Source organism: Anguilla rostrata, chromosome 11 (genome assembly GCF_018555375.3).
Source record: "Anguilla rostrata isolate EN2019 chromosome 11, ASM1855537v3, whole genome shotgun sequence".
NCBI lineage: Eukaryota > Metazoa > Chordata > Actinopteri > Anguilliformes > Anguillidae > Anguilla > Anguilla rostrata.
In genome coordinates this window covers 35130583-35155729 of record NC_057943.1, presented here as the reverse complement: position 1 = coordinate 35155729, position 25147 = coordinate 35130583, and the positions used below count along the sequence as shown (strand labels likewise).

General features: G+C 51.7%; 1 protein-coding gene across 1 annotated transcript in view; it reads right to left on the bottom strand.

Annotated features, from left to right (window-relative positions):
* LOC135235081 (prolow-density lipoprotein receptor-related protein 1-like) overlaps positions 1 to 25147 on the bottom strand; it is a 136776-nt gene that overhangs the window by 70052 nt on the left and 41577 nt on the right. Inside the window, exons 5-17 of the mRNA XM_064300278.1 lie at positions 19567 to 19686; positions 18890 to 19018; positions 18261 to 18524; positions 8431 to 8593; positions 7388 to 7610; positions 6847 to 7036; positions 6466 to 6609; positions 5650 to 5886; positions 4121 to 4301; positions 3631 to 3853; positions 2830 to 3019; positions 1062 to 1184; positions 661 to 801 (exon numbers count right to left, since the gene is read on the bottom strand). Of these exons, the coding sequence (XP_064156348.1) occupies positions 661 to 801; positions 1062 to 1184; positions 2830 to 3019; positions 3631 to 3853; positions 4121 to 4301; positions 5650 to 5886; positions 6466 to 6609; positions 6847 to 7036; positions 7388 to 7610; positions 8431 to 8593; positions 18261 to 18524; positions 18890 to 19018; positions 19567 to 19686 (2328 nt within the window). The remainder of the gene's footprint in view (positions 1 to 660; positions 802 to 1061; positions 1185 to 2829; positions 3020 to 3630; positions 3854 to 4120; positions 4302 to 5649; positions 5887 to 6465; positions 6610 to 6846; positions 7037 to 7387; positions 7611 to 8430; positions 8594 to 18260; positions 18525 to 18889; positions 19019 to 19566; positions 19687 to 25147) is intronic.

The following is a 25147-nucleotide window of genomic DNA, read 5'->3' as shown; positions in this document are numbered from 1 at the left end:
AGAGGTCAAGAGAGATAGCGTGGAGATAGCAGTCAGAGAGATGAGGAGGGAGAGAGCAGTCAGAGAGAGATAGCGGTCAGAGAGATGGCGGGAGATAGCGGTCAGAGAGATGAGGGGAGATAGCGGTCAGAGAGATGGCGGGAGATAGCGGTCAGAGAGATGGCGGGAGATAGCGGTCAGAGAGATGAGGAGGGAGATAGCGGTCAGAGAGATGGGGGATAGGGTCAGAGAGGGGGAGAGTAGGGCGGTCAGAGAGAGAGAGATAGCGGTCAGAGAGATGGTGGGAGATAGTGGTCAGAGAGGTGGCGGGAGAGAGCAGTCAGAGAGAGATAGCGGTCAGAGAGATGAGGAGGAGATAGCGCGCAGAGAGGATAGCGGTAGGAGATGGGGGAGGAGATAGCAGTCAGAGAGATGGCGGGAGATAGCGGTCAGAGAGAGATAGCAGTCAGAGAGAGATAGCAGTCAGAGAGAGATAGCGGTCAGAGAGAGATAGCAGTCAGAGAGAGAGATAGCAGTCAGAGAGAGATAGCGGTCAGAGAGAGATAGCAGTCAGAGAGAGATAGCGGTCAGAGAGAGATAGCAGTCACAGAGAGATGGCAGTCTGAGAGATGGCGGTCAGAGAGATGACGGGAGACGGAACGCAGGAGGCGCTCCACTCACGGCAGAGCTCGGGCGCCTCGTCGCTGTTGTCCAGGCAGTCGTTGTCTCCGTCGCACTTCCAGCGCTCCTGGATGCAGCGGTTGTTCCTGCAGGCGAACTCCCCGGGCTGGCACTGAGGGGGCGGGCTGTAGGAGGGGTTCGCTGGGGGACGGGGGGGGAGGGGGGTGTGGTTACTGCAGTCAGAGCCAGGACAACAACCTCCTTCCCACAGGGCTTTTACTGCATAACTGCAGGCTAATGAGCGCTATGCACAGCTCTAAAAGAATGACCCGGTTAGCAACGCTCCTTCAGTCATACCTGATGGAAGGATCGCATTAAAGCCCCCACTATGTCGGGCCATTTAAAGCAGCGCACTGAGGAGAAGGGGCTGCTGGGATAGCAGCGGCTGCAGCGGCGCTCACCTGTGCAGCTGACGTTGTCTGCGTTCAGCAGCTGGTCCTCTGCGCAGGCGCAGCGGCGGCCGTCCGGCACGGCCAGGCACAGGCTGCTGCAGCCTCCGTTATGCACACGGCACAGGTTAGACCCTGTGAACACGCACACGCATCACAAACACGCACACGCATCACACACACGCATCACAAACAAGCACACGCATCACAAACACGCACACACATACATATGCACATGCACGCGCATATACACATGCACATACACACGCACGCACATATATACAGACACACAGAAAGAAGACAACACAGACACAACACAGAAACCGTTACTCAAAAAATAACTGACAAATCAACCAAACGAAGAGCACAAGCAAAGTGAACCTGAAGCTAACATTGACTTGACTGGCCCATTCCGTCCTATGTAAATTGAGGACATAACCTTATTTATCTCTCAATGGTCAGCAAGGCCGCATGCTCCTTCCTGTCCCTGGTGAAGGTCATCTAGTCCATTTTTATGGAGTTCCAGTGATAGCCGCTCACAGTTGACATCAAGCTGTAAGCAGAGCTTCGAAACACTTGGGTTCGTAGGGATTGGCTGGTTGTTCCAGAACTTATACTCCGTAGATGACGAATCGACCCCGTTATGAATGTGAACCGAACACAATCGAGCGTGTCTTGCTGCTCATGAATATTCATGACCATCTGTCTTCACCCAAACTCACTGAATTTAACGATTTGAGGGCAAAATTTCCAACGTAATGACAAGGGCAGTCGCTACGGATACAGGATCTCTGGACTTTGGCAGATGAAACAGAAACACCATACACAATAATACAGAATACACACACAATACATCTGATATCTGTAATGCATGTCCCAGCATGAAATCTACGAGGGGGGGTGGTGTCCCCCCCCCCCTGAAATCTCTAAATTTCCGTACGGCAGCCGAGCTTGGCCTGGCCGAAGAAACACGAGCCACGGCCACAGGAACGGCCCCGATTGCTGATCACACGCTTTTTCCCACACTTTCCGGCAGTCGTCGAGCCCCATCTGCGAACGTTCGTAAGATGTACCAAACTGGAGAAGCTCAGCTAAAGGCACAGAGAGACCAAACAAGCCTTTCGGCGTTCGATGCCTCTCATCTGCTTCGTCTTCTCTCCTCAGTGTGAGCATAAGCAGTAGCACAGGTATGTACAGGCCGGTGGGGGGTGGGTGGGGGAGGATATAGAGAGAGAAACGGGGGGGGGGGGGTGTAGGGTTGGGGTGACAGTGACAGCAATGTGAAATGTTCTGTATACTTAATGGCTTAGTTTGTTACTAAACGAGGAATACGAAATATGTCAGGTCAAAAAAACATAAACTGAACTGGAAAATGAACTAAACAGAAGAAACAGACAGAGACAGGGACAAAAAGGTACAACATCTGACCTCAGGGAAAAATGACAACAAAACACTGAGCAAACCCAGACTCTGAGCACAGGTTGGCGATAGACACAGGCAGACCTGGTGCTCGGAGAAGCAAAGAGACACAGAGACACAGACACAGGCACGGAGACACAGACAGAGGCACAAGCACAGAGACAGAGACACACACACAGACACAGGCACAAGCACAGAGACACAGTGATGCAGGCACAGAGACACAGGCTCATAGACATAAACACAAAGACAGGGAGAGAGGGTGTAAGACACAGGGAAAGGGGGTGTAAGACACAGGGAAAGGGGGTGTAAGACACAGGGAGAGAGGGTGTAATAGACAGGGAGAGGGGGTAGGGCTTACCCTGCTGCTGCTGGGCGTCGTACATGCGGATCTCAAAGATGGGCGGGCGCTCGTTGCGCAGCAGGGTGACGTTCTTGGTGACCTGGTCCAGCTTGTAGATGCTCCCGCTGCGGTACTCGTTCCAGAACAGGAAGTGGGCGTAGTGGCACAGGCCGAAGGCGTGGTTCAGCTCCTGGCCCTCGTAGACCGTCTGGGCAGGAGGACAGGACAGCGAAAAACATCAAACAGGCACAGACAGCGAGGTGCCGGGGTCTTCCGACACAGGAGCACACCAAGCAGGCATTTAAATGACCCCAAACTCCTATCTTTTTTACTTCTTAAAAATGACGTCTTTCCTTTTTATGGGTGACTGGTTTCTCAGAGGTGACAGCAGCTGGCTTGTCCGGGCCTTGTGAGTTGGAAGATCTGATGTGGCGCTAACCTGCTAAAGCCAAGCCAACTTAAACCACTCTCCTCCTGTGACTGTGACTGTGATCCCCATTACAGATGGCTAATGAGCTAGCCTGAAACAGTGGATCCAGGATCTAGCTCCCTGTAACTCAAATCACGATCCTCTAGGGCTGAGAACTGCAGGTTTTCCACCCTCCCTTTACTCGAAAATCAGGGGTGAAGACAGTCTGGCCAATCAGGAGCTCTAATTATTCAGTTAGTTACCCGGGGGTAAAGAAAGCCAGGTCTAAATTTGGATTCAAGAGCCAGATTTGAGTATCCATAGTCTAGCCTCTAGTCAATGGTGGAGGCCCCATCCCTCCCTGAATTAGGTAACTGTTGACAGAGCCCAGACCCCTTCTCCCGCCCCACCTTGCGCTCAGAGTTGTTGAGGTAGACCATCTCGATGCGGTCGTAGTAGGCGTCCACCCAGTACAGGACGCCCTGCGGGATGTCCAGGCTCAGGCCGTTGGGCCACAGGACGGTCTTGGAGGTGAGGAAGACGTTGCGGTTGGAGCCGTCCATCCAGGCGCGCTCGATCTTCCCCCGCTTGCTCTCCTTCGGGTCCTCCTCCCAGTCCGTCCAGTACATCCACCTGCAAGAAACCGACCACTCTTTCAGCCCCACCCACGTGGCCAGTCTCCCTGAGGCCCACTCATCTGATACGGTCTGAACCTCAGACTGACCAATCACCTTAGACGTCTGACCCTCAGACAGGCCTCTGATTGGTTATAATGCTATGAGTGAGCGAGACCTTCACACAGCTTATTCACAGCTCATACACCCCCTCTCTGAGGCTCTCTGCCCTTACAGACTCCACCACAACAGGTTTCTGTCCTCACAGCCCTGAACCCTCTCTCACCCGTTTTGGGGGTCCACCACGATGGCACGGGGGTGGGTCATCTTGCCCTCGATCAGGGTCTTTCGGGTCTGCGAGGCCTTCTCCAGACGGGCCACGCTGATGGTCTTCTTGGGCCCATCGTCTGTCCAGTACAGATTATTCGCCATCCAGTCCACCGCGATGCCTTCCACCGTGTGGATCCCTGGGCACCAGCAACAAGCAGAAACAGAGCCGAAATGTCTCCCATACGGCAGAGCCAAAATGTCCCTTAATCAATTTCACCATTCTGACTTAACTATAGCTCTGGAGGTTGACTGAGGCCCAGATGGGTCGGGTAAAGTTCCATTGTATCAGAATGAACCACACTTGAGTGCAATTTGTTGTGTTTGCTACTGAAATCAGCTTAAAGCAGAGGCCTGTTCTACAGCAGGACCAGCGAGCACATCTGTCACCGATTCACGGTCTTTCCAAACAAGCTCAGCTCAGATTTCCACAGAGGGGAAACTTTACACCTTTCCCTTCGTTAAGGTACAAATTTGTTTGTGTGCATAACCGCTTATGTGACACATCACTGTATGCAACTGTAGAGGGTTCCATTACAGCATTACCTAGACTCAAATCAGCCCCAGTTTAATAAATGTCACGACGCTCACACGATGAATTCACCAGCTGCTCAGTTCATGTTCCGACTCGCTAATTGTTCCCAGTCTGACGTTTCTTGAAAGTTGTGGAGTATCTATGATCTTTAAGAGTGACAATCCAGTTCAGTTTTACTGGCTGACTGACAGACTGCCCAGTCAAACCCCTCACCCCTGGGCATTACATGACAGTAACACCGTCATACTCAACATCCAGGTGAATGTAACCCCCCAATATGCTTGGTCTAGGTGAACTTAACACTATCGCCAGCAGCCATACCACCATGCACCCTGCTCCTGCTGAATGGCTGAAGCTAAGCAGGTGTGGGCTTGGTTAGTCCTTGGATGGGAGACCACCTGGGATAACTTTAGTTCCTGCTGAAAGTGGTTTTGGAGGGCCAGCAGGGGGAAATCGTCCCCCTGGTCGAATAAACCTGAATGCCCCAGTGATGGGGACACTGTGCTGAAGGAGATGCCGTCATTCGGATGAGACCCACTGTGGTCATTAAAGACCCCATGACACTTGTCGCAAAAAGTAGGGGGTTCCCTGGTGTCCTGGCTAAATTCCCAACATGGCTCTCTCAAACTTGCGACCTAATGCCCCTGATTTAACTGGCTAAAAAAATGTCCTCTTCCGCTACACCTTAGCTAACGTGTGGTGAGCATACTGGCGCAAAATGGCTGCCGTGCATCACCCAGGTGGGTGCTGCACATTGGTGGTGGGTGAGGCGAGTTCCCACTACTCTCTGTAGCACTTTGAGCGTTCAGAAAAGTGCCATGCAAATGCAATGATTCATTAATTTATTCACCATTCTTGCCCCCAATCTGGGTGAGTTTATCCCCATCACACCTTCCATCCAGGTGAATTAAACACCGTGCCCTTGGTCTGGGGGAATTTAACCTCTTCCATACCCTCCTTTAGGATGGTGTCCCTCTCCGTGCCATCAATCTTTTGCCGGCCAATGAGGTAGCTGGTGGCGTCGGCGAAGTAGATGTACTCGGTCTCGGCGTGGAAGTCCAGGGCGCGGGGGTTCATCAGGTTCTCGATGGGGATCATGTACTCGTCGGGCACCTTGGCGTTCATGTCCATGCCCCGGATGATGCCCGGGCGACCCTTCCCGTACACCAGGAAGAGCTCGTGCTCCGGCTCTGCGGGACACAGAGAGCTGTCACTTATAATACCTCCCCCTACACACAGACATACGTTGCATCGCCTGTGAGGTGCTCGCTCTTACATGCTGATCGGGTGGGGTAACGAGCCTCACATACTGACTGACTGCAAGGTACACTTGCTTCTCGAGTGAGGTAATGACACTTGGTGCTGATTGGCTGTAGTTACTGGCTGTAAGGTACTCACTCTTACATGTTGATTAGGCACAGTAACAAGCTTTGTGTGCTGATTGGCTGCAAGGTACTTGCTCTTGTATGCGAACTGGGTGTGGTAATGAGGCTTGTGTACTGATTGGCTGCATGGTACTCACTCTTTCATGCTGATTGGGTGTAGTAATGAGCCTTGTGTGCTGATTGGCTGTGAAGTACTCAGTCTTGTGTGCTGATCGGGTGTGTTAAGAGCCTTGTGTGCTGATTGGCTGCGAAGTACTCAGTCTTGAGTGCTGATTGGGTGTGGTAACGAGCCTCATGTGCTGATTGGCTGAGAGGTACTCACTCTTGTGTGCTGATTGGGCGTGGTAACGAGCCTTGTGTGCTGATTGGCTGTGAGGTACTCACTCTTGCAGGACTTGTGGTCGCTGCCCAGGCTGAAGCCGGAGCGGCAGCGGCAGGTGCGGGTCTTGTGGCTGTTCCCCAGGAGGCAGATGTCAGAGCAGCCTCCCGCCTTCCCAAACTGATCTGGCTCACAAGCGTGGCTCCGCACTGCACCCACACGGGAGGGAGAGAGGGAGGGAGAGGGGGAGGGAGAGAGGGGAGAGGGGAAGGGAGGGAGGGAGAGGGAGAGGGAGAGGGGGAGGGGGAGAGGGAGGGAGAGGAGGGGGAGGGGGAAAGCGAGAGAGGGGGAGAAGGAGAGATCACAGCCTGGTCACAGCTAACAGGGGAGGTGGAATATGGGCGTGGTCACCTGGCTGGGTTTTGGGGGTGGAGGAACATGGGTACCTGGCGGCTGTCGTCGCTGGTGGTACACGTGCAGGGCGCCCCCTTTGTCCACGCGGGTGACCACCTGGTAGTCGGAGCTGTTGAAGCGGTTGACCCGGATCACGCTGGTCTTGGGCTGCATGTTGGCGTTGTCCGAGTTGGTGCCGTACAGGTAGTTCTCGAACACCGTCAAACCATACAGGTGTTCAATCTGCCAGAGAGAGGCGGAGCCAAGTCAGAAAAAAAGGGGGCACATATGGAGGGGTGGAGCCAGAGGGTGCATGACAAAGAGAGAGAGAGATAGAGAGAGGGAGAGGGGGGAGATAGAGACAAAGGGAGAGAGGAGATAGAGAGGGAGAGGAGAGAGAGAGAGAGAGGGAGAGAGTGAAAGGGGTAGTGGCCACATACACAACACTGGCTGCCTGAACACAAAAGAGAAGTCCGACACACAAATGCTTAGCTTCCTTGATGTGAGAAGGTTGGGGTGGTGTGGTTGCTTATCTTCAGCAGTTAGCCATGAGAAGGGTACAGGGCACCATGACTGGCGGGAGGGGCAACCCACCAGCAGGCCCTGGATGATGGTGTGGCGGTTCTTGCCCTCGTAGTCCACCACCTCGATGTAGTCCAGGTAGGCGTCGGCCCAGTACACCAGCCGGTTGACCAGGTCCAGCGTGATGCCGTGCGGGAAGACGATCTTGCTGTCCACCAGCTTGGTCCGGTTCTGGCCGTCCATGTCGCAGCGCTCCACCTTGGGGATCTGCCCGTAGTCCGTGAAGAACAGCTTCCTGCGCACAGAGAGAGGGAGGGAGCCAGAGGACAGCGTTACGTACGGCAGAGAAGCGGACAGAGGAGGAGGCCTGTGGGACTGCCAGGGGGGGGAAAAAAAACCTCGGATAGACAGACACGGCCGCACGCTCTGGCATTATCTAAAAAACGCATTTCCTGCCGATAAAACATTTCGACTTAATTTAGAATCAGAATCGTACAGAACCTTCGACGTCCAGTCCCTCTGTGCTACGTCTCCACCGTGGTAGAGACATAGCAGGGATCCTGGCTGGTATCTGAAAAACGCCAAGAGAATCTGGACCTGGGAAGGAAACCACTTCCTTAGTTTATTTGAGGTCACGGCAGGTCTTCAGCTGGTTTCTGATTGGGCAGCAGCAGGCGGTTTTGTTGGTTACTCAGTTCATCCAGCAAACATTAGGGAAAAGACTTGAGGAACCGACCGCCCCCCTGGGAGGACTGGAGAGGGGGGGAGAGGCGTCGCTTGGACTGAGCAAGGCAGGCGCGCAGCTGTGAGGCTGACCCGCGTCCGGGCTGCAGCCAGGCCAGAGCGCTGCAGGGGGAACACGGTGACCAGCGCTAACCAGGGAGGTCACGGGTTCAAATCCAAGGCAGGACTCATAAAACGTGGCGTGCAGTTAGAGAGGGGGGCAGGGAGAGTGGGGCGGCGGTGTAGCATAGTGGTTAGGGAACTGGGCGTGTAACCCAGAGGCTGTGGGTTCGACGGTCCGTATTTAAAAATGCAATCTGAGGATGTCGCTCTGCACAAGAGCGTCTGCTGAAATGCAATGAAACGTAAGGACAGACGGAGGCCGCGCTCACCCCATGGTGGGGTCCAGGGCGATGCCTTTGGGGTTGTACAGCTCCTGGTCCAGCAGGGTGACGCAGGTGTCACCCTCCTTGTTGCAGACAAAGACGCGATCGTCCACGTCGTCCACGAAGTAGAAGTTGCCCGTCAGCCAGTCGATGGCCATCTGCTCCACATCTAAGTGGAGAAGGTCGAGAAGAGAAGCACTTCCTGTTATTCTGTTTAAAAGTCCACCCTGCTGACGCCTACAATACAGAAACAGCGCACCTTATTTGGACAGTGTTTAATCAAGTATGACTGTACCTCAGCCAAAGCTGTATCACAACATTGAAACCGCCATTAAAATTTATTAAGCAATGTGGAGTGGGGATGATAGAAGGGTGATGGACAGGGCAGCTACCCAATCAGAACCCCTGACTTGTCCTTGACCTGCCTCACACACACAATTATGTGCAGGTAACAGTCATGTATTCACTCCACAGACCACGAAACTCGGAAAACAGAGCCCACACACCCCCAGCCAATCGAAACGAGTCCACGGGCGATATAACAGCATGCTTCTGTGACCTGCCCCGCCCTGGTCTGGCACACTTATTCACAGAGTTTCCAAGTGTAAGAAATATTTTTTGGGCTCTCCTGCCTCAACTGACCAGTCAGCGAAACTGTCCAGGGGTCTCTCCACTGTCACCACCTGTCCTGGGTTTACACCTGACTCACACAAGTCCCAGTGTCCCCCATCCTCCCACTCTCCCGAGGAGGCCTATTGTGTGTGTGTGTGTGTGTAGGTGTGTGTGTGTGTGTGTGAAAGATAGTGAAAGTGAGCACGTCTGTCCAGGAAACTGACCGGGACTTCCCCATTTTCGCAAGACTGAACCCTGAACACAATTAAGTAATATGTAAAATGCTTCCGCATAGACACACAGACACAAAGTCTCTCAGAAATACACAAATACAAATACACAGAATAAACACGTACACACACAAACACACATAAACACATGCACACACAAACACACATAAACACACGCACACACAAACACACAAACACACGCACACACAAACACACATAAACACACGCACACACAAACACACATAAACACACGCACACACAAACACACGGACACACAAACACACACAAACACACACACATAAACACACGCACACACAAACACACGCACACACAAACACACATAAACACACGCACACAAACATACATTAACACACGCACACACAAACACACGCAAACACACATAGTTAGTCAGCAACCATAGGCCCTTTTTTTCCCAGAATGCCTGCAGAGGTCTGTGGTATTCCATGGTAAACCCTGGAATCCAGCGCAAAAAAGACCGGCGCGGGGGCGTGGATTCCGGCACGGGAACGCCCGAATCTGTAATCGGGCCTCTCTCTCTGGCGCGCAGCCACACCCGGGGAGATAAGGACAGGAACGGAGACGAGGAGAGAAAAACACGCCCGAGCGCCAGAGACAGAGAGCGAGGCCCGGAGACAGAGAGGCTCCCATCAGCGCCGGAGACGGACCGTTCCTCCCCCCCCCCCCCCCCCGCAGTCTCTCACCTCCCCTCTTTCACAACAGGGCTCGCCCGCAGAAACGCCCCCCCCCCCCACCCACTGCGCCTTGTGTTTCCAATACCCCTGCCAGCCCCGCTCTTCCTTTCATGACATTTTAACACACTCGCCCCTCCCCACCCCCCCCCGCCATCACACCAGCACCGCCGTCTACAGAACAGGAGGAGGCAGAGACACAAACTCAAGGCTGTCTCTTCCCCACCGTGCCTTCCATCGGCTTGTTAAACCCCATAAAGCTGAAAAAGAGCTGGTTTTTGGGATAATTACAAAGTTTGAAAAAGGCGTGCCTCTCTCTCGCCAGTCCCGCTTCCTGCTCACTGCGGGGGGGAGGGCAAGCCCCGCCGGTCACGCGGGTCGACCCCGCCGAACTCCCCCAGGACCGCGGCGAGAGGGGCGGCTCCGGGCAGAGGCTCGGCCGAGCAGGGAGGGAGGGAGGCCGCACAGCGGCGGTGTGGCGGCGTTAGCGTTTAGCGCATGCTAATTCCCACCCCGTTAGCGCTGGATAGGGAACCCATACGCCCACATTACAGGGGCATGCAAGAACTACCACGCTCCCATGTTTTAAATTTACTTTAATAAAATACAACCCACTTAATGACACAATTTAATTTCAATTTTAAAAATGTATAAAATGTAATATATAAAACACACTGAAAAATAATCATAGAAAATAAATATACATTTTAGTATTGAATATATTAATCGTTTTTAAAGTAGCCAGTAGAAACAGAAAAAAGTTAAAGTTACAACCTAAAGTTATTGCTACTGCAACAGTTGGACTGATTTCAGGTTTAACTGAGTGCAGGTTCTTTGCTGAAACGAAAAAAAATCTCCTAAATCAGTCCAAGGCTGCCAGTCCCTGTCTCGAAAACAAAACAAAAAACAAAAAAAAAACAGTAAACAAGTGTATTAATAAGAGGTACATGGGGAAGGAGGACAATAATACGAACTTTAGTGAGCACGTGCTGAAAAACAATAAGCTATAGGCCTAAGAAATGTGCTGTCTCAGCGGCACGAGCTCGGACATTGTGCAAGGTTTTACGGGAAAACCATTTCAGGTTTACAGGAAAAGAGAAAGAGTGATCTCACCGCCAGTATTTATCCTCGTCCAGCGGACACTTCCCTAAAGAGTTCCAGCTGTGTGCTCGGGGGGGGCGTGCGGTTAGCCAGCTGTGTGTTTTGGGGGCCGCACGGTTAGCCAGCTGTGTGTTCGGGGGCCGCACGGTTAGCCAGCTGTGTGCTGGGGGGGGTGCACGGTTAGCCAGCTGTGTGTTGGGGGGGCGCACGGTTAGCCAGCTGTGTGTTTCGGGGGCCGCACGGTTAGCCAGCTGTGTGCTCGGGGGGGGGGGCGCACGGTTAGCCAGCTGTGTGCTTGGGGGGGCCGCATGGTTAGCCAGCTGTGTGCTTGGGGGGGGGCGCATGGTTAGCCAGCTGTGTGCTTGGGGGGGGCGCACGGTTAGCCAGCTGTGTGCTCGGGGGGGGGGGCCGCATGGTTAGCCAGCTGTGTGCTCGGGCGGGGCGCACGGTTAGCCAGCTGCGTGTTCGGGGGCCGTACGGTTAGCCAGCTGTGTGCTGGGGGGGCCGCACGGTTAGCCAGCTGTGTGCTGGGGGGCCGCACGGTTAGCCAGCTGTGTGCTCGGGGGCCGCACGGTTAGCCAGCTGTGTGCTCGGGGGGGGGGCGCACGGTTAGCCAGCTGTGTGCTCGGGGGCCGCACGGTTAGCCAGCTGTGTGCTGGGGGCCGCACGGTTAGCCAGCTGTGTGTTGGGGGGCCACACGGTTAGCCAGCTGTGCGCTCGGGGGGGGCGCACGGTTAGCCAGCTGTGTGTTGGGGGGCCGCACGGTTAGCCAGCTGTGTGTTGGGGGCCGCACGGTTAGCCAGCTGTGTGTTTGGGGGGCCGCACGGTTAGCCAGCTGCGTGTTCGGGGGGGGCGCACGGTTAGCCAGCTGTGTGCTGGGGGGCCGCACGGTTAGCCAGCTGTGTTTCGGGGGGGGGCGCACGGTTAGCCAGCTGTGTGTTGGGGGCCGCACGGTTAGCCAGCTGTGTGCTCGGGCGGGGCGCACGGTTAGCCAGCTGCGTGTTCGGGGGGGGCCGCATGGTTAGCCAGCTGTGTGTTGGGGGCCGCACGGTTAGCCAGCTGTGTTTCGGGGGGGGGGGGCCGCACGGTTAGCCAGCTGTGTTTCGGGGGGCCGCACGGTTAGCCAGCTGTGTTTCGGGGGGGCCGCACGGTTAGCCAGCTGTGTTTCGGGGGGGGGCGCACGGTTAGCCAGCTGTGTGTTGGGGGCCGCACGGTTAGCCAGCTGTGTTTCGGGGGGGGGGGGGCCGCACGGTTAGCCAGCTGTGTTTCGGGGGGGCCGCACGGTTAGCCAGCTGTGTTTCGGGGGGGCCGCACGGTTAGCCAGCTGTGCGCTAGGGGGGGGCGCACGGTTAGCCAGCTGTGTGTTGGGGGGGCACGGTTAGCCAGCTGTGTTTCGGGGGGCGCGCGGTTAGCCAGCTGTGTGTTCGGGGGGGGCACGGTTAGCCAGCTGTGTTTCGGGGGGGCCGCACGGTTAGCCAGCTGTGTTTCGGGGGGCCGCACGGTTAGCCAGCTGTGTTTCGGGGGGGCCGCACGGTTAGCCAGCTGTGGGCTCGGGGGCCGCACGGTTAGCCAGCTGTGTGCTCGGGGGGGGCGCACGGTTAGCCAGCTGTGTGCTCGGGGGGGGGGCGCACGGTTAGCCAGCTGTGTGTTCCGGGGGGGGCGCACGGTTAGCCAGCTGTGTGTTCGGGGGGGGCGCACGGTTAGCCAGCTGTGTGCTCGGGGCCGCACGGTTAGCCAGCTGCGTGTTCGGGGGGGCCGCATGGTTAGCCAGCTGTGTGCTTGGGGGGGGGGCCGCACGGTTAGCCAGCTGTGTGCTGGGGGCGCACGGTTAGCCAGCTGTGTGCTCGGGGGGGGGCCGCACGGTTAGCCAGCTGTGTGCTCGGGGGCCGCACGGTTAGCCAGCTGTGTGCTCGGGGGGGGGGGGGGGCGCACGGTTAGCCAGCTGTGTGCTGGGGGGGTGCACGGTTAACCAGCTGTGTGCTCGGGGGGGGCGCACGGTTAGCCAGCTGTGTTTTGGGGGCCGCACGGTTAGCCAGCTGTGTGCTCGGGGGCCAGACGGTGAGCCAGCTGTGTGCTGGGGGGCGGCGCGGTTAGCCAGCTGTGTGCTCGGGGTGGGGGGGCGCACGGTTAGCCAGCTGTGTGCTGGGGGGGCCGCACGGTTAGCCAGCTGCGTGTTCGGGGGGGGCGCACGGTTAGCCAGCTGTGTGTTCGGGGGCCGCACGGCTAGCCAGCGCTCGCGTGCCAAGCAGATGGGGGCTTGGGAACGCACCACGCGCTGAGCAGAGAGTCTCCGCTGGAAAAAAAAAAAACATCATCTCATTTCTTTGAAAATATCATCTTTCCTTCGTTTGCTGGGTCTTCCAGTAAAACGGGGAAAGTATCGCCGGGATGATGCGGAGACTCCGCCCCCTCGCTGGCCGTCGTCGCGGCCGCGGCCCGAGGAAAGCTCATTTAACGAAGCTCGGCGGGTCTTACTTTCGTCGAGAAAGCACAGCCGTCGGGGAAAGCACAAAGCCGAGTAATGCGCTTTACATAACTTGTTTTCTCCCTCCCCCCCCCCCTCTTTTTCGCTGCCTTTCAGTCCGCGGGACCATAAAGTCGAAAAAAATCCTATTAACGGCCCTCTTTCCGCAAAACGCACATTGGGTTCGATTAGCACCGTTCGGAAAACCTTACGCAAAGGGCCGAGGCAGCGGGGGAAGAATAAAAAAGATTTGCAGCCGTGTCATATCCCGTGGAGATCCGTCCAACCCGAAGGCCCAGGCACAAAAACAACCAGGCCATGTCCGAGTTTGCGAGAGCAACAGGTTCGTAACAAAACGGCAACCATGGCAACGTTTTTAAGGACTGGATCTGCGGGTGGCCTACAACAGACTTCGTCAATGAGTGTTTTTTTCCAGCTCATCGCCAGAAAATCTCGAAAGAGATTTAATGCACGTGCCATCTGGATAGACCTTAAACGCGGAGGAAAATAAAACCATGAACCATGACTTCTGTTTTTTGGAAGGACGGGTCAAAGGGAGAAGGGAAACACACAGGAAACCCAGAAAAAGCCATGTCGATAATTCAGGAAGCGGGGGGGTGAAGGTGGGTTGAGAGGTGAAAATGGCGCTCGAGCCAAAGCAGGATTAGCGCCTGACAAAGCTGGGAACGTCTACTTAGCCAAAAACGTGCGGACACTATGAATGGGGCAGCTCTCTTCAGCACGTGGTGGTTTAAGGAGCTTTCTAGAACGGCAACCAGACCGTGCCAGTCACTAGCCTCCTTTTGGCTTCCCTAACGTGCCTCTGTACAGTCAACATTACATTACAGAGTAGGGAGATAAGATACTGCCAATTTTATAAACGGCTAATCGAATCACAGGACCTCCTTACGCAACCACGGTGACAAATGTCACCTAGCAACTGGATGAGTTACCATGGCAAAAAAACTTTACAAATATGAGCAAACTCTTTGAGGTTGCAATCATAGATTCATCTGCAGGATTTGCTTCTTGTAAAAATTTCCACAAGGACTTATAAACTAGGGTAGAGGCTCCACCTCAATCCAATTAGAGAGCAGATGCTTTTAGTTTCAAAATCTGTCTTGTTCTTTAGATTTTATTTACTTTGTGTTTTTAGACATGCTAAGAGACAAAACAAAGACAGACTGTATGGACATGTACCAGGCCTTCACTTGGCCAAACGGCCCAGGGGAAACCAGCAGAAGCGGAGGGCCTGGTGAGGGTGACTCATGGGAAGGCCGCTGCAGCACAGTGCCCTCGACTGCAGGGCTAAGGAGTCTGAGCGACTGTGCTAATAAAGAAGCTGGGCCCTATTGCAGGGCTACACCCTCACCCAACCGAGACCACCAGTACACAGCAGACACACCAAGCTACCACCCAGCATCAGTGAAAGATCAGCACTAATGCTCTCCTGTGGTACTGTATGAGCAGTGAGCACTACGTTCTCCTGTGGTACTGTAGGACGGAGTGTAGCACAGTGGGGAAGGAACTAGACTTGTAACCGAAAGGTCGCAGGTTCGATTCCCGGGTAGGACACTGCCGTTGTACCCTTGAGCAAGGTACTTAACCGAAATTGCTTCAGTATATATCCAGCTGTATAAATGGATACAATGTAAAATGCTATGTAAAAAGTTGTGTAAGTCGCTCTGGATAAGAGCGTCTGCTAAATGCCTGTAATGTAATGTAATGTATGAGCAGTGAGCACTACGCTCTCCTGTGGTACTGTATGAACAGTGAGCACTACGCTCTCCTGTGGTACTGTATGAGCAGTGAGCACTACGCTCTCCTGTGGTACTGTATGAGCAGTGAGCACTACGCCTCCTGTGGTACTGATGAGCAGTGGCCACTACACTCTCCGTGGTACTGTATGAGCAGTGACACTACACTCCCCTGTGGTACTGTATGAACAGTGAGCACTACGCTCTCCTGTGGTACTGTATGAACAGTGAGCAGTATGCTCTCCTGTGGTACTGTATGAGCAGTGAGCACTACGCTCTCCTGTGGTACTGTATGAGCAGTGGCCACTACACTCTCCTGTGGTACTGTATGAGCAGTGAGCACTACACTCTCCTGTGGTACTGTATGAACAGTGAGCACTACGCTCTCCTGTGGTACTGTATGAGCAGTGAGCACTACACTCTCCTGTGGTACTGTATGAACAGTGAGCACTATGCTCTCCTGTGGTACTGTATGAGCAGTGAGCACTACGCTCTCCTGTGGTACTGTATGAGCAGTGAGCACTACGCTCTCCTGTGGTACTGTATGAACAGTGAGCACTACGCTCTCCTGTGGTACTGTATGAACAGTGAGCAGTATGCTCTCCTGTGGTACTGTATGAACAGTGAGCACTACGCTCTCCTGTGGTACTGTATGAGCAGTGAGCACTACGCTCTCCTGTGGTACTGTATGAGCAGTGAGCACTACGCTCTCCTGTGGTACTGTATGAGCAGTGAGCACTACGCTCTCCTGTGGTACTGTATGAGCAGTGAGCAGTATGCTCTCCTGTGGTACTGTATGAGCAGTGAGCACTACACTCTCCTGTGGTACTGTGAACAGTGGGCTCTAGCAAATGCATAGGAAGTCCACGATGTCTATGTGATCCTTCAAAGACCCCTCTCTCCCCCCCTCCCCCCAGCCCCCTCCCCCAGGGCTGCGGCTCCAGTCCATGCTGTTCCCCCATAACGGAACTGGCGCTGTAGCAGCCCTGCTCAGTCTGCTCTGTAAGAGGATCCCGCTCGATTTCAAGGAGATGGAGAGATAGTGACACCGAGCAATAGGGAGGGAGGGAAGAACGCAAGAAAGGAGAGAAAGTCAGACAATGACTTTATGAACTCTGTGTAATTACATTGGCCAAGCTGCATCGGCTCGTCCTGATATTTATTAAGCACCACTGTGATGACCTGAGAGAGAAAGAAAGAGACAGAGAGAAAGAGAGAGAGAGAAAGGAAGTTCACAAGGGCACATCTGGTCTGCTCATCTGCCCTTCATCCAGAGGTCAGGCTTAACAGAAACATGAGGCTTCCTGCATCAGATCAGAGTGTTTTCTCCCCACCAGGCTAGGCCAAAGGCAAACTCATACCCAAACACTATTAACCATTACACACATTCATACCCAACACTATTCAACATTAGACACACTCATACCCAAACACTATTCAACATTACACACACTCATACCCAAACACTATTCAACATTACACACTTACACCCAAACACTATTAAACATTACACACACTCATACCCAAACACTACTCAACATTACACACACTCATACCCAAACACTACTCAACATTACACACACTCATACCCAACACTATTCAGCATTACACACATTCATACCCAAACACTATTTAACAACACACACACTCATGCCCAAACACTATTCAACATTACACACACTCATACACAAACACTATTCAAACAACACACACCATACCCTAACACTATTCAACATTACACACACCCATACCCAAACACTATTCAATAACACACACACCCATACACAAACACTATTAATAACCAAATATTCAACTTACACACACCCATACCAAACACATCAAACACACGAATTACAGCAAAATTCAATTATATAAAAGAAGAAACCAGGACCACAACACCCACTAAATCAATGAAGAGCCACACTGAGCTGTTTCTTAATTGCAGCGCTGCGTAACACAATCAGCACCAGGCCGACCACTGAAGAAATCAGAAGTAATTACAAACTGCCCAATCAGAAGCGGAGACCGACTCCCATGAGGCTCTGGTTCTCCAGACAGTGTTCCGTACCGCTGCACGAATGGAGCGGACGGACACATTCCAAAATATCGCTGAACCCCACACATTTGATCACATCATTACTGTGCGTAGCAGACAACATTCAATTGACTCGCACATTGTATTTTCATATGCTGTTGGTTTGGTTTGTACAGCTGGATATTCGACTGCGGTGGTTCATGCTCAGAGTTTGTTGTTGCTCAGAGGTGCAATGGCAGGACCCCCCCAATTTCCTCACACCCCCGCCCCACACACATGCGAGCGCTCGCGGCCCTGTTCCCCCTTCCCTCAGCTCCCACACTGCAGTCATCAGGAAGGGAAACAGGAAGTGCTTGTACCGCTCAGCGCTCGAGGACAGGAAGCGGGAGCCTCCCGATTGCTTCCTTAGTGAAGTCAGCGTGTGCAGGAGGGCGGGGCCTGCCCCCCCGCACAGCAGCTCAGCCTCACATCCCTCACTGCGTAAACAAAACCACACCTCTCTCGCTACCAAGTTAGTCTGCATCAAACAGAGGAAAACTTCCCTTCAATTGGCTCGTTAATAGAGAGGTCTCAGATTGGTTAAGCAACAAAGTAGGGGACTGCTCTGGTAGGCTAAGCCACAGGGCTTAGCTTCACTGTGCAATTTTAAATTGGTTTCTACATGAAACCGAGAGCAAAGTTATTAAACGACAAATAACAACCACACGTCGATTTCTCACTCACTTGTTGCAGAAATGCTCTGCCAGGTTATTAGAACCCAGTGTCTTTACAAATAAGTGTGTCCAAATGGAGATCACATTGAGCTGCTAATTTGTAGAAACATGTGGTCTAGGGTTGAAATGAAATCCTATAGGACCATAGATCTCCAGGTTGGGTGGTTATTCTCCATGTTAGGTGGTTACTCTCCATGTACTAGGCTGTACTCACGGTGCAGGCTCAGGGAGATGTTGATGGTCCTCTCCTCGGTGAAGCCCTTCAGGTTGAGGATCTTGGCGCATTTGAGCTGGGTGCTGGTGGCCAGGTCCCCCATGTGGAGCCAGCAGACCGTCTCCTGGGCGTACAGGAAGTCCATGGCGGTGGTCTGCTTGGTGCTGGTGGATAGCAGGCTGTGGACCGCCGCCCCACTCAGGGAGGTGGCCTGGATGTTCTGAGAGTTAGCGATGAGCAGCACCGGCGGCCGATCCACCGGGTCTGAGCCACGATGACAAACAGAACCAGAACCAGAACCAAGAATGGAAGAGAGAGAGAGAGATTAGCTAGCTTTTTTACAAATATGAACGTGACAAACATGGTTGCTGCTGCAGGAATGTTTGGCCTATTCAGCAAGCTCTTCGAAACAGGTCCCTCTGAACACGCCCTTGTCTTTACACACTGCAGCATTCTCTGAGACTTAGTGAGCCATACAGGCCACAGGAGTATGTGTTTCTCTCAGGGTGTGTTTGCCGTGCCTTTGCACGCATGTTTCTTGTCGTGTCTTCAGCGAGCACGTATGCAGGTGTGTATGTGCGTGTGTGAGTAGGTGTGTGTATGTGTGTGTGTGTGCGCGTGGTTCTGACCATTCTTGGCCTTGCAGGATCGGTTGTCGGGTTGGGGCAGGTAGCCCTCCACACAGCTGCAGCTGAACCCCCCCTCAGTGTTGGTGCAGGTTTGGCTGCAGGTCCCATACAGGGTGCACTCATTAAAATCTGAAACACACATGCCCCCCCGTCACCACTGGGATACACACACGCCCCCTATAACATTCAGGATATACACACACACACACACACACACTTAACCTCGAACCACCACCTATAACCCTCAGGATACACACACCACACACACCTGTAACCCTCAGAATACACACACACCCCTATAACCCTCATGGTACACACACACGCACACACACACACCTGTAACCATCAGAATACACACACACCCCTATAACCCTCAGGATACACACACACACACACACACACACCTGTAACCCTCAGGATATACACACACACACACCTGTAACCATCAGGATAAACACACCTGTAACCATCAGGATAACCCACACCACCTTAACATCAGAAACACACACCTATACCCTCAGATACACACACACCACACACACCTGAACCTCAGGATATACACACACACACCTGTAACCATCAGAACTGCACCCTGAACTAGAATACAACACACCTGTACCAATACACACACACATACACACAGAAAACAAGCCCCTCCCCTCACACAGCAGGCTCACCTTTGCAGGTCTTGCCATCCTGGCTGATCTCAAAGGCACTCCTGCAGTAGCACATGGGTCCTGTGGGTGTGACTGAACAGTTATACTGGCAGCCCAAGTGCGTGCAGTTGGAGGCAAACTCTGCAGGGAGAGAGAGAGAAAGAACAGAAGATAGAAATAAATGGGGAGAGAAAGCGAGAGAGAGAGACCCACATCAGAGTGGCAGACAATGGTAGAAAGTGTGGATTTCAGTGTGTGCTGCGCAGTGCTGCAGGGCTGCAGTGTGAGCTGCGCAGTGCTGTGCACCGTCAAACAAGCCAATGCTAACCACCAAACAAGCCAAGGCTAACCGGCAACTGAGCCAATGCTAATCCCAGAAGGACATCCAAAGAACTGCAGTCATCTCTAGCCACAGCTATAGTCAGTGTTCATGACGCCACAAAAAGAAAGAGACTGGGCAAAAATGTCATTCATGGGAGAATAGCAAAGTGGAAGCCACTGCTAACCAAGAGAAACATAACTGCTCATCTCACATTTGCAAAAAAAGCACCTGGATGATCCCCAGGCCTTGTGGGATAATGTTCTATGGACAGATGAGTCAAAAGTGGAACTGGGCGACTAGTCATTATTGAAGGGACCATGAATTCAGCTCTGTACCAGAAAATTCTTAAGGAGAATGTCCGGTCATCTTTCCATGAGCTGAAGCGTAATTAGGTTATGCAGCAAGACAATGATCAAAAACACAAAAGCAATTCCAAATCTGAATGCCTAAAAAGAAACTAAATTAGTTTTTAAGTGGCCAATTTAAAGTCCAGACTTGAACCCAATAGAGATGCTGTGGCAGGACCTGAAACAAGCAGTTCATACTCAAAAACCTACCAATTTATCTGAATTAAAGCAGTTCTTCAAAGAAGAGTGGGATAAAATTCCTCCACAGCGATGTGAAAAACTGATATAAAATTACAGGAAGTTTGGTTGCAGTTATTAGTGCATAAGGTAGTGCAACCACTTTTTAAGTTTACTTCTTCATTACTTTTTCAAATGGGTGATAAATATCTATTTCATTAAATAAAAGAAATAGGCCTAATGATTTTAAAATGTGTTTTGTGTTTACTCAGGGTCCCTTTGTCTAATATTACATTTTGTTCAAATATCTGAAACCGTTCAGTCTAGCAAATATGCAATAACAGAGAAAATCAGGAAGGGGGCAAATACTTTTTCATGTCACTGTATGTCAATAAAAGTGGTATAATTACAGTGGATATTCAGCCACAGACATTCTATGTGCTTAACAGACACGACAAAAAAGCTGATCGTTTTAAAGAAAGCAATCAGCAGTGGACAGCCGTTAATGAGCTGGGCTCACAGCCAGGAAGCTGCGGGTTCGATTCCCAAATGGAGAATTCCACTTGTAAGCTCAAGCAAAGATGCTTAGCCTGAATCTTCTCAGAAAACACCCGGCAGCGCAAAGGTGAAATTGCCTAACGGCGAAAGCAGAGTGAGCCACCGCGGACGGGGAAGGCTGCCAAGCACATCAATAAAACCCGCTGTGCCTCGGAGACAGTGACCTCCAAGGCATGCCATAAGCACGGCAACACTTAAGACAAACATCCTCATCTCCCAGCACAGTTTACAAACAGCCTTGAGCACCCCAGGGCCCGGCGCCATATTTTATATAATTGATAGGGGGAGAGAAACAGGTGGCACCACAACAGAGGACATTATATACCACAATCTGGTCTGTTTTTGTTTGTTGGTGTTCAGGGGAGTCTGACTGCATCACAGAAGAGAATTAAGCCAAGCAGGGGGGCAAACTGAGTTCATCGTAGGCTGAAGCCACAGCCTGCTATGATGTAGCAGCTGACTACCTGCACCATGTGACGTAGCGGTTAAAAGCGTGCTCCGTCTACACAGTAGCCAACGGCCAGCATCCTCTAACATAGCAGCTAACAGCCTGTGCCTTCTAATGTAGCAGCTAACGGGCTGCACCTTTCAATTTAGCAGCTAACGGCCTGTGCCTTGTCATGGAGCAGCTAACGGGCTGCACCTTCTAATGTAGCAGCTAACAACCTGTGCCTTGTCATGGAGCAGCTAACGGGCTGTGTTTTCAAACGTAGCAGCTAATGGGAAGCGCTGTCGAACTTGCCGTTAATGGCCTGCGCCTAGTAACATAGTGGCTAATGAGCTGCAGTATGCAGAACTGCAGGCGGCACTACAGTAAAGTTTTACAAAGCTTTCTCTCTACCCGAACACTCGTGCCGGAGCAGCAATCAGAACCCACACTCTGGACTCAATCCAAGTCCAAGCCCAAGAGGGGTAAAACTGAAAGGGCCCTGGAGCTCATAAAATATTTAAATATCAGTATCTACCTGCCAGATCCGCTTGCGCGAGGTGAGTTAGTGAAAATGTCACATATTTTTGTTTGAGCTGAAGAAGGGTGGGCAAGAACAGTCCAGGTTACGATCCCTCTTTAAGAGAAACAATGTAATCTCTCTGCCAGCCAGTGGTAGTGGTAACCAGGGCAACCGAGCAGAAGGGCCAAGTCCAAACACCCCACCTTCCTCTCTTGGGACTGATGCCGAGCACCGTCACCTTGTGCTAGGACGGGTTCCTTTCTCCCCCACGCCGGAAACTCGCACAGCTCTCCCATTCCAGAATCCAAACACAAGCGCAGAAGCATCTGCAATCCCAAACCCCCAGAATGCCTGTCTGTCTGTCTGTCCGTCTGTCAGATGCAGACAGGCTTTAATGGAGTCATGCTACATTGCGTCATATTTTCAAAGCAAATAATTTAGTAAAACTATAAGAGGAAAAACACAGGAACACCGAAGGTGACACACAAGCGATTTGGTGCAGCTCCAAGCTCCTCCCTCAGGCACACCTATCTCCCACGGAAACAGCACCATCATTGATCACTGCCCCTGTGTTCCCATGCAGCCCGGACAAGTGAAATTAGTCAAACTGGCTAACAGCCAGCAAGAGAAAGTTAAAGTGAAGGTAAAACATGAAATTCATTTAATATGGATGCTGCTTTTTAAAAACCTCAGGTTCTGTTGGCTCAGTGGGGGGTGGTGGGGGGGGGGTCTGCAGTCTCAAAACAGTTCTTTCTATGGGTAGGGACTGCAGTTAAACCTGGACAAACACACCCACCTGCAGAACAGTGCATTAACAGGAAACACAGCCCAAATAATGCAGCACCACGAGACACAAAACACACACACACGCACACACGCACACACACAGACGTACACGCACACACACGCACACACAAGCATACTCACACACGCATACACACGCACACACCCACACGTGTACACACACACACATATTTAAGGTGTAATACACAGACTCCCTGAGATAAATATTTCTCCCCAAACGGTGTCAGAGTACAACACATTTATTTTAATTATTTACCTATGACTCAGCATCATTATCGCTGCCTGATAAGACATTTTTCAGAGCCAGGCAGACTCCTGAGCGACTGTGTTCATTGGGTTTGTGTTTCCGGGGAGTGCTTCAAGTCTCGTATGCAGCTTTCTGCCACTTCATGTTGAACGTGAAACAGTTACTGCGTTCGGCAGTAAAACGGTCTGCTGTGAGTGCGTGTGTGTGCACGCTGTCTGTGTACGTGTGTATGTGTGAGTATGTGTGTATGTGTGTGTGTGTGTGTGTCAAGTCAAGACCAAGACCAAGATCAAGGAGGGTTGAGACAATTAAAGATCAACCTTGACCTTGGATCTGAGAATGGCTCTATGTAAATAAAACCTATTATTATTATTATTATTATAAGATGGAGGCCAGAGCAATTTGGTTCTAACTGGAGACCTTAACCAAAACACTGAGTTGGTCAAAGGATAATATAAATATAACATAAAGGAATAGCCTATACAGGGAAAAGAGCTGTTCTTGTCCTCACCAAGCTCAAAAAATAGATAAATTTAACTTCATGTGACAAATAACATTATTTATTCGAACAAAATAAAGTGAATGGCTGGTGCACACACATTCAGCCAATCAGCACTTGCTTTTCTCACAGGCACTTTATTATTCAGTTTACTGATGTAGCGTAGCCTAAGCTACAGGCTACATAAAGTTACTGTCCTAATATCAATGTTAGCTAGGGAGACTAAACTAGTTAAGAGCAAGGCATACATGTAAATATAGTTGTTATACGGTCTTGATTGCAAATAATGTGAGTCTGCAATTTTCACCATTCGATTCCAAGACCAAGAAGTCCCAAGTGAGACAGAGGCCGAGACCATCAACAGTGATCTTGAGATCGAATGTGACCTCAAGTTCCACAAGCCTTGCCCGTGTGCGTGTGTGCGAGTGCGTACTTGTGAACAAGTACTTGCATTTGCGTGTCTATCAACTATCAACTATCAATGTGTAAATGCATTTGTGTGCATGTGTGAGAGATGGGCTCCCTTCGTGTGTGTGTGTGTGTGTGTGTGTGTGTGCGTGCATGTTCATGTGTGTGTATGACAAGGAAGTTCCAGAGAAGTTTTGTGGTTCAGCAGCATTGGAATGCCTCTCCTTATCAATACTTTAGCCACATACAGGTTTAAGCAAACAAAGGAGCTTTCCAAGGTAAACAGAACACTGATTAACCACAATCTCACAAAGTCCCCTTTACCGGTAATTACGAAGTCAGCAGGTCATCATCAATCTTCACCTCTTATATTCCGCACACCTGCCTTCACGCCTAACATATAGCACACCTGTCCTTCACCTCTGATGTTCCGCACACCTGTCCTTCACCTCTGATGTTCCACACACCTGTCCTTCACCTCTTATATTCCAAACACCTGTCCTTCACCTCTAACGTTCCGCACACCTGTCCTTCACCTCTAACGTTCCGCACACCTGCCTTCACGTGTAACATACTGCACACCTGTCCTTCACCTCTGATGTTCCGCACACCTGTCCTTCACCTCTTATATTCCAGACACCTGTCCTTCATGTCTAACGTTCCGCACACCTGTCCTTCACCTCTAACGTTCTGCACACCTCTCCTTTAACTCGAACATTCTGCACACCCTGGGCTTGGCTCTACAGGTAACATCAGTCCTGTACCAGCTTGACTGATCTTAATGCTTCAGACTGAATTCAGTCGTAAAGACTCTAGTGCTCACCACTCTGACATCATCACTCCTCTTATTGGCCCTTATCTGCTTTAATATTCAGCGTATCTGATACGATGGTGTTTTCTGCTGTGAATACAAAATCACACAACGTAGCCCTGCTCTGTAGTCCATCCTGGACAAGTCCATCAGCTAAGAGCTCTGCTGATGATTGAGCATTCTAGGCAAATTTAAAATGACCGTCTCTCTACTTCCCTCCATTACCCCTGCCTTAACTCCATCACTGCTACCCTCACCTGGGTAACTGTGGAATGATTGCAAATTACTGGGGGGGGGGCACTCTTCGTAAGTGAAAACTGGGGAGGCGCCACTGTCACTACTTCATGAGGAGGCATTTTCTTTAATGAAGGCTGATTCATATGTTAATGGCACTGATATGACTTTTATTACAGGTGCCTTCACGGGAGAACTGTTTGGTGCTAATGGAGCAAAGCTAATTAAAACAGCTGACTGATGGG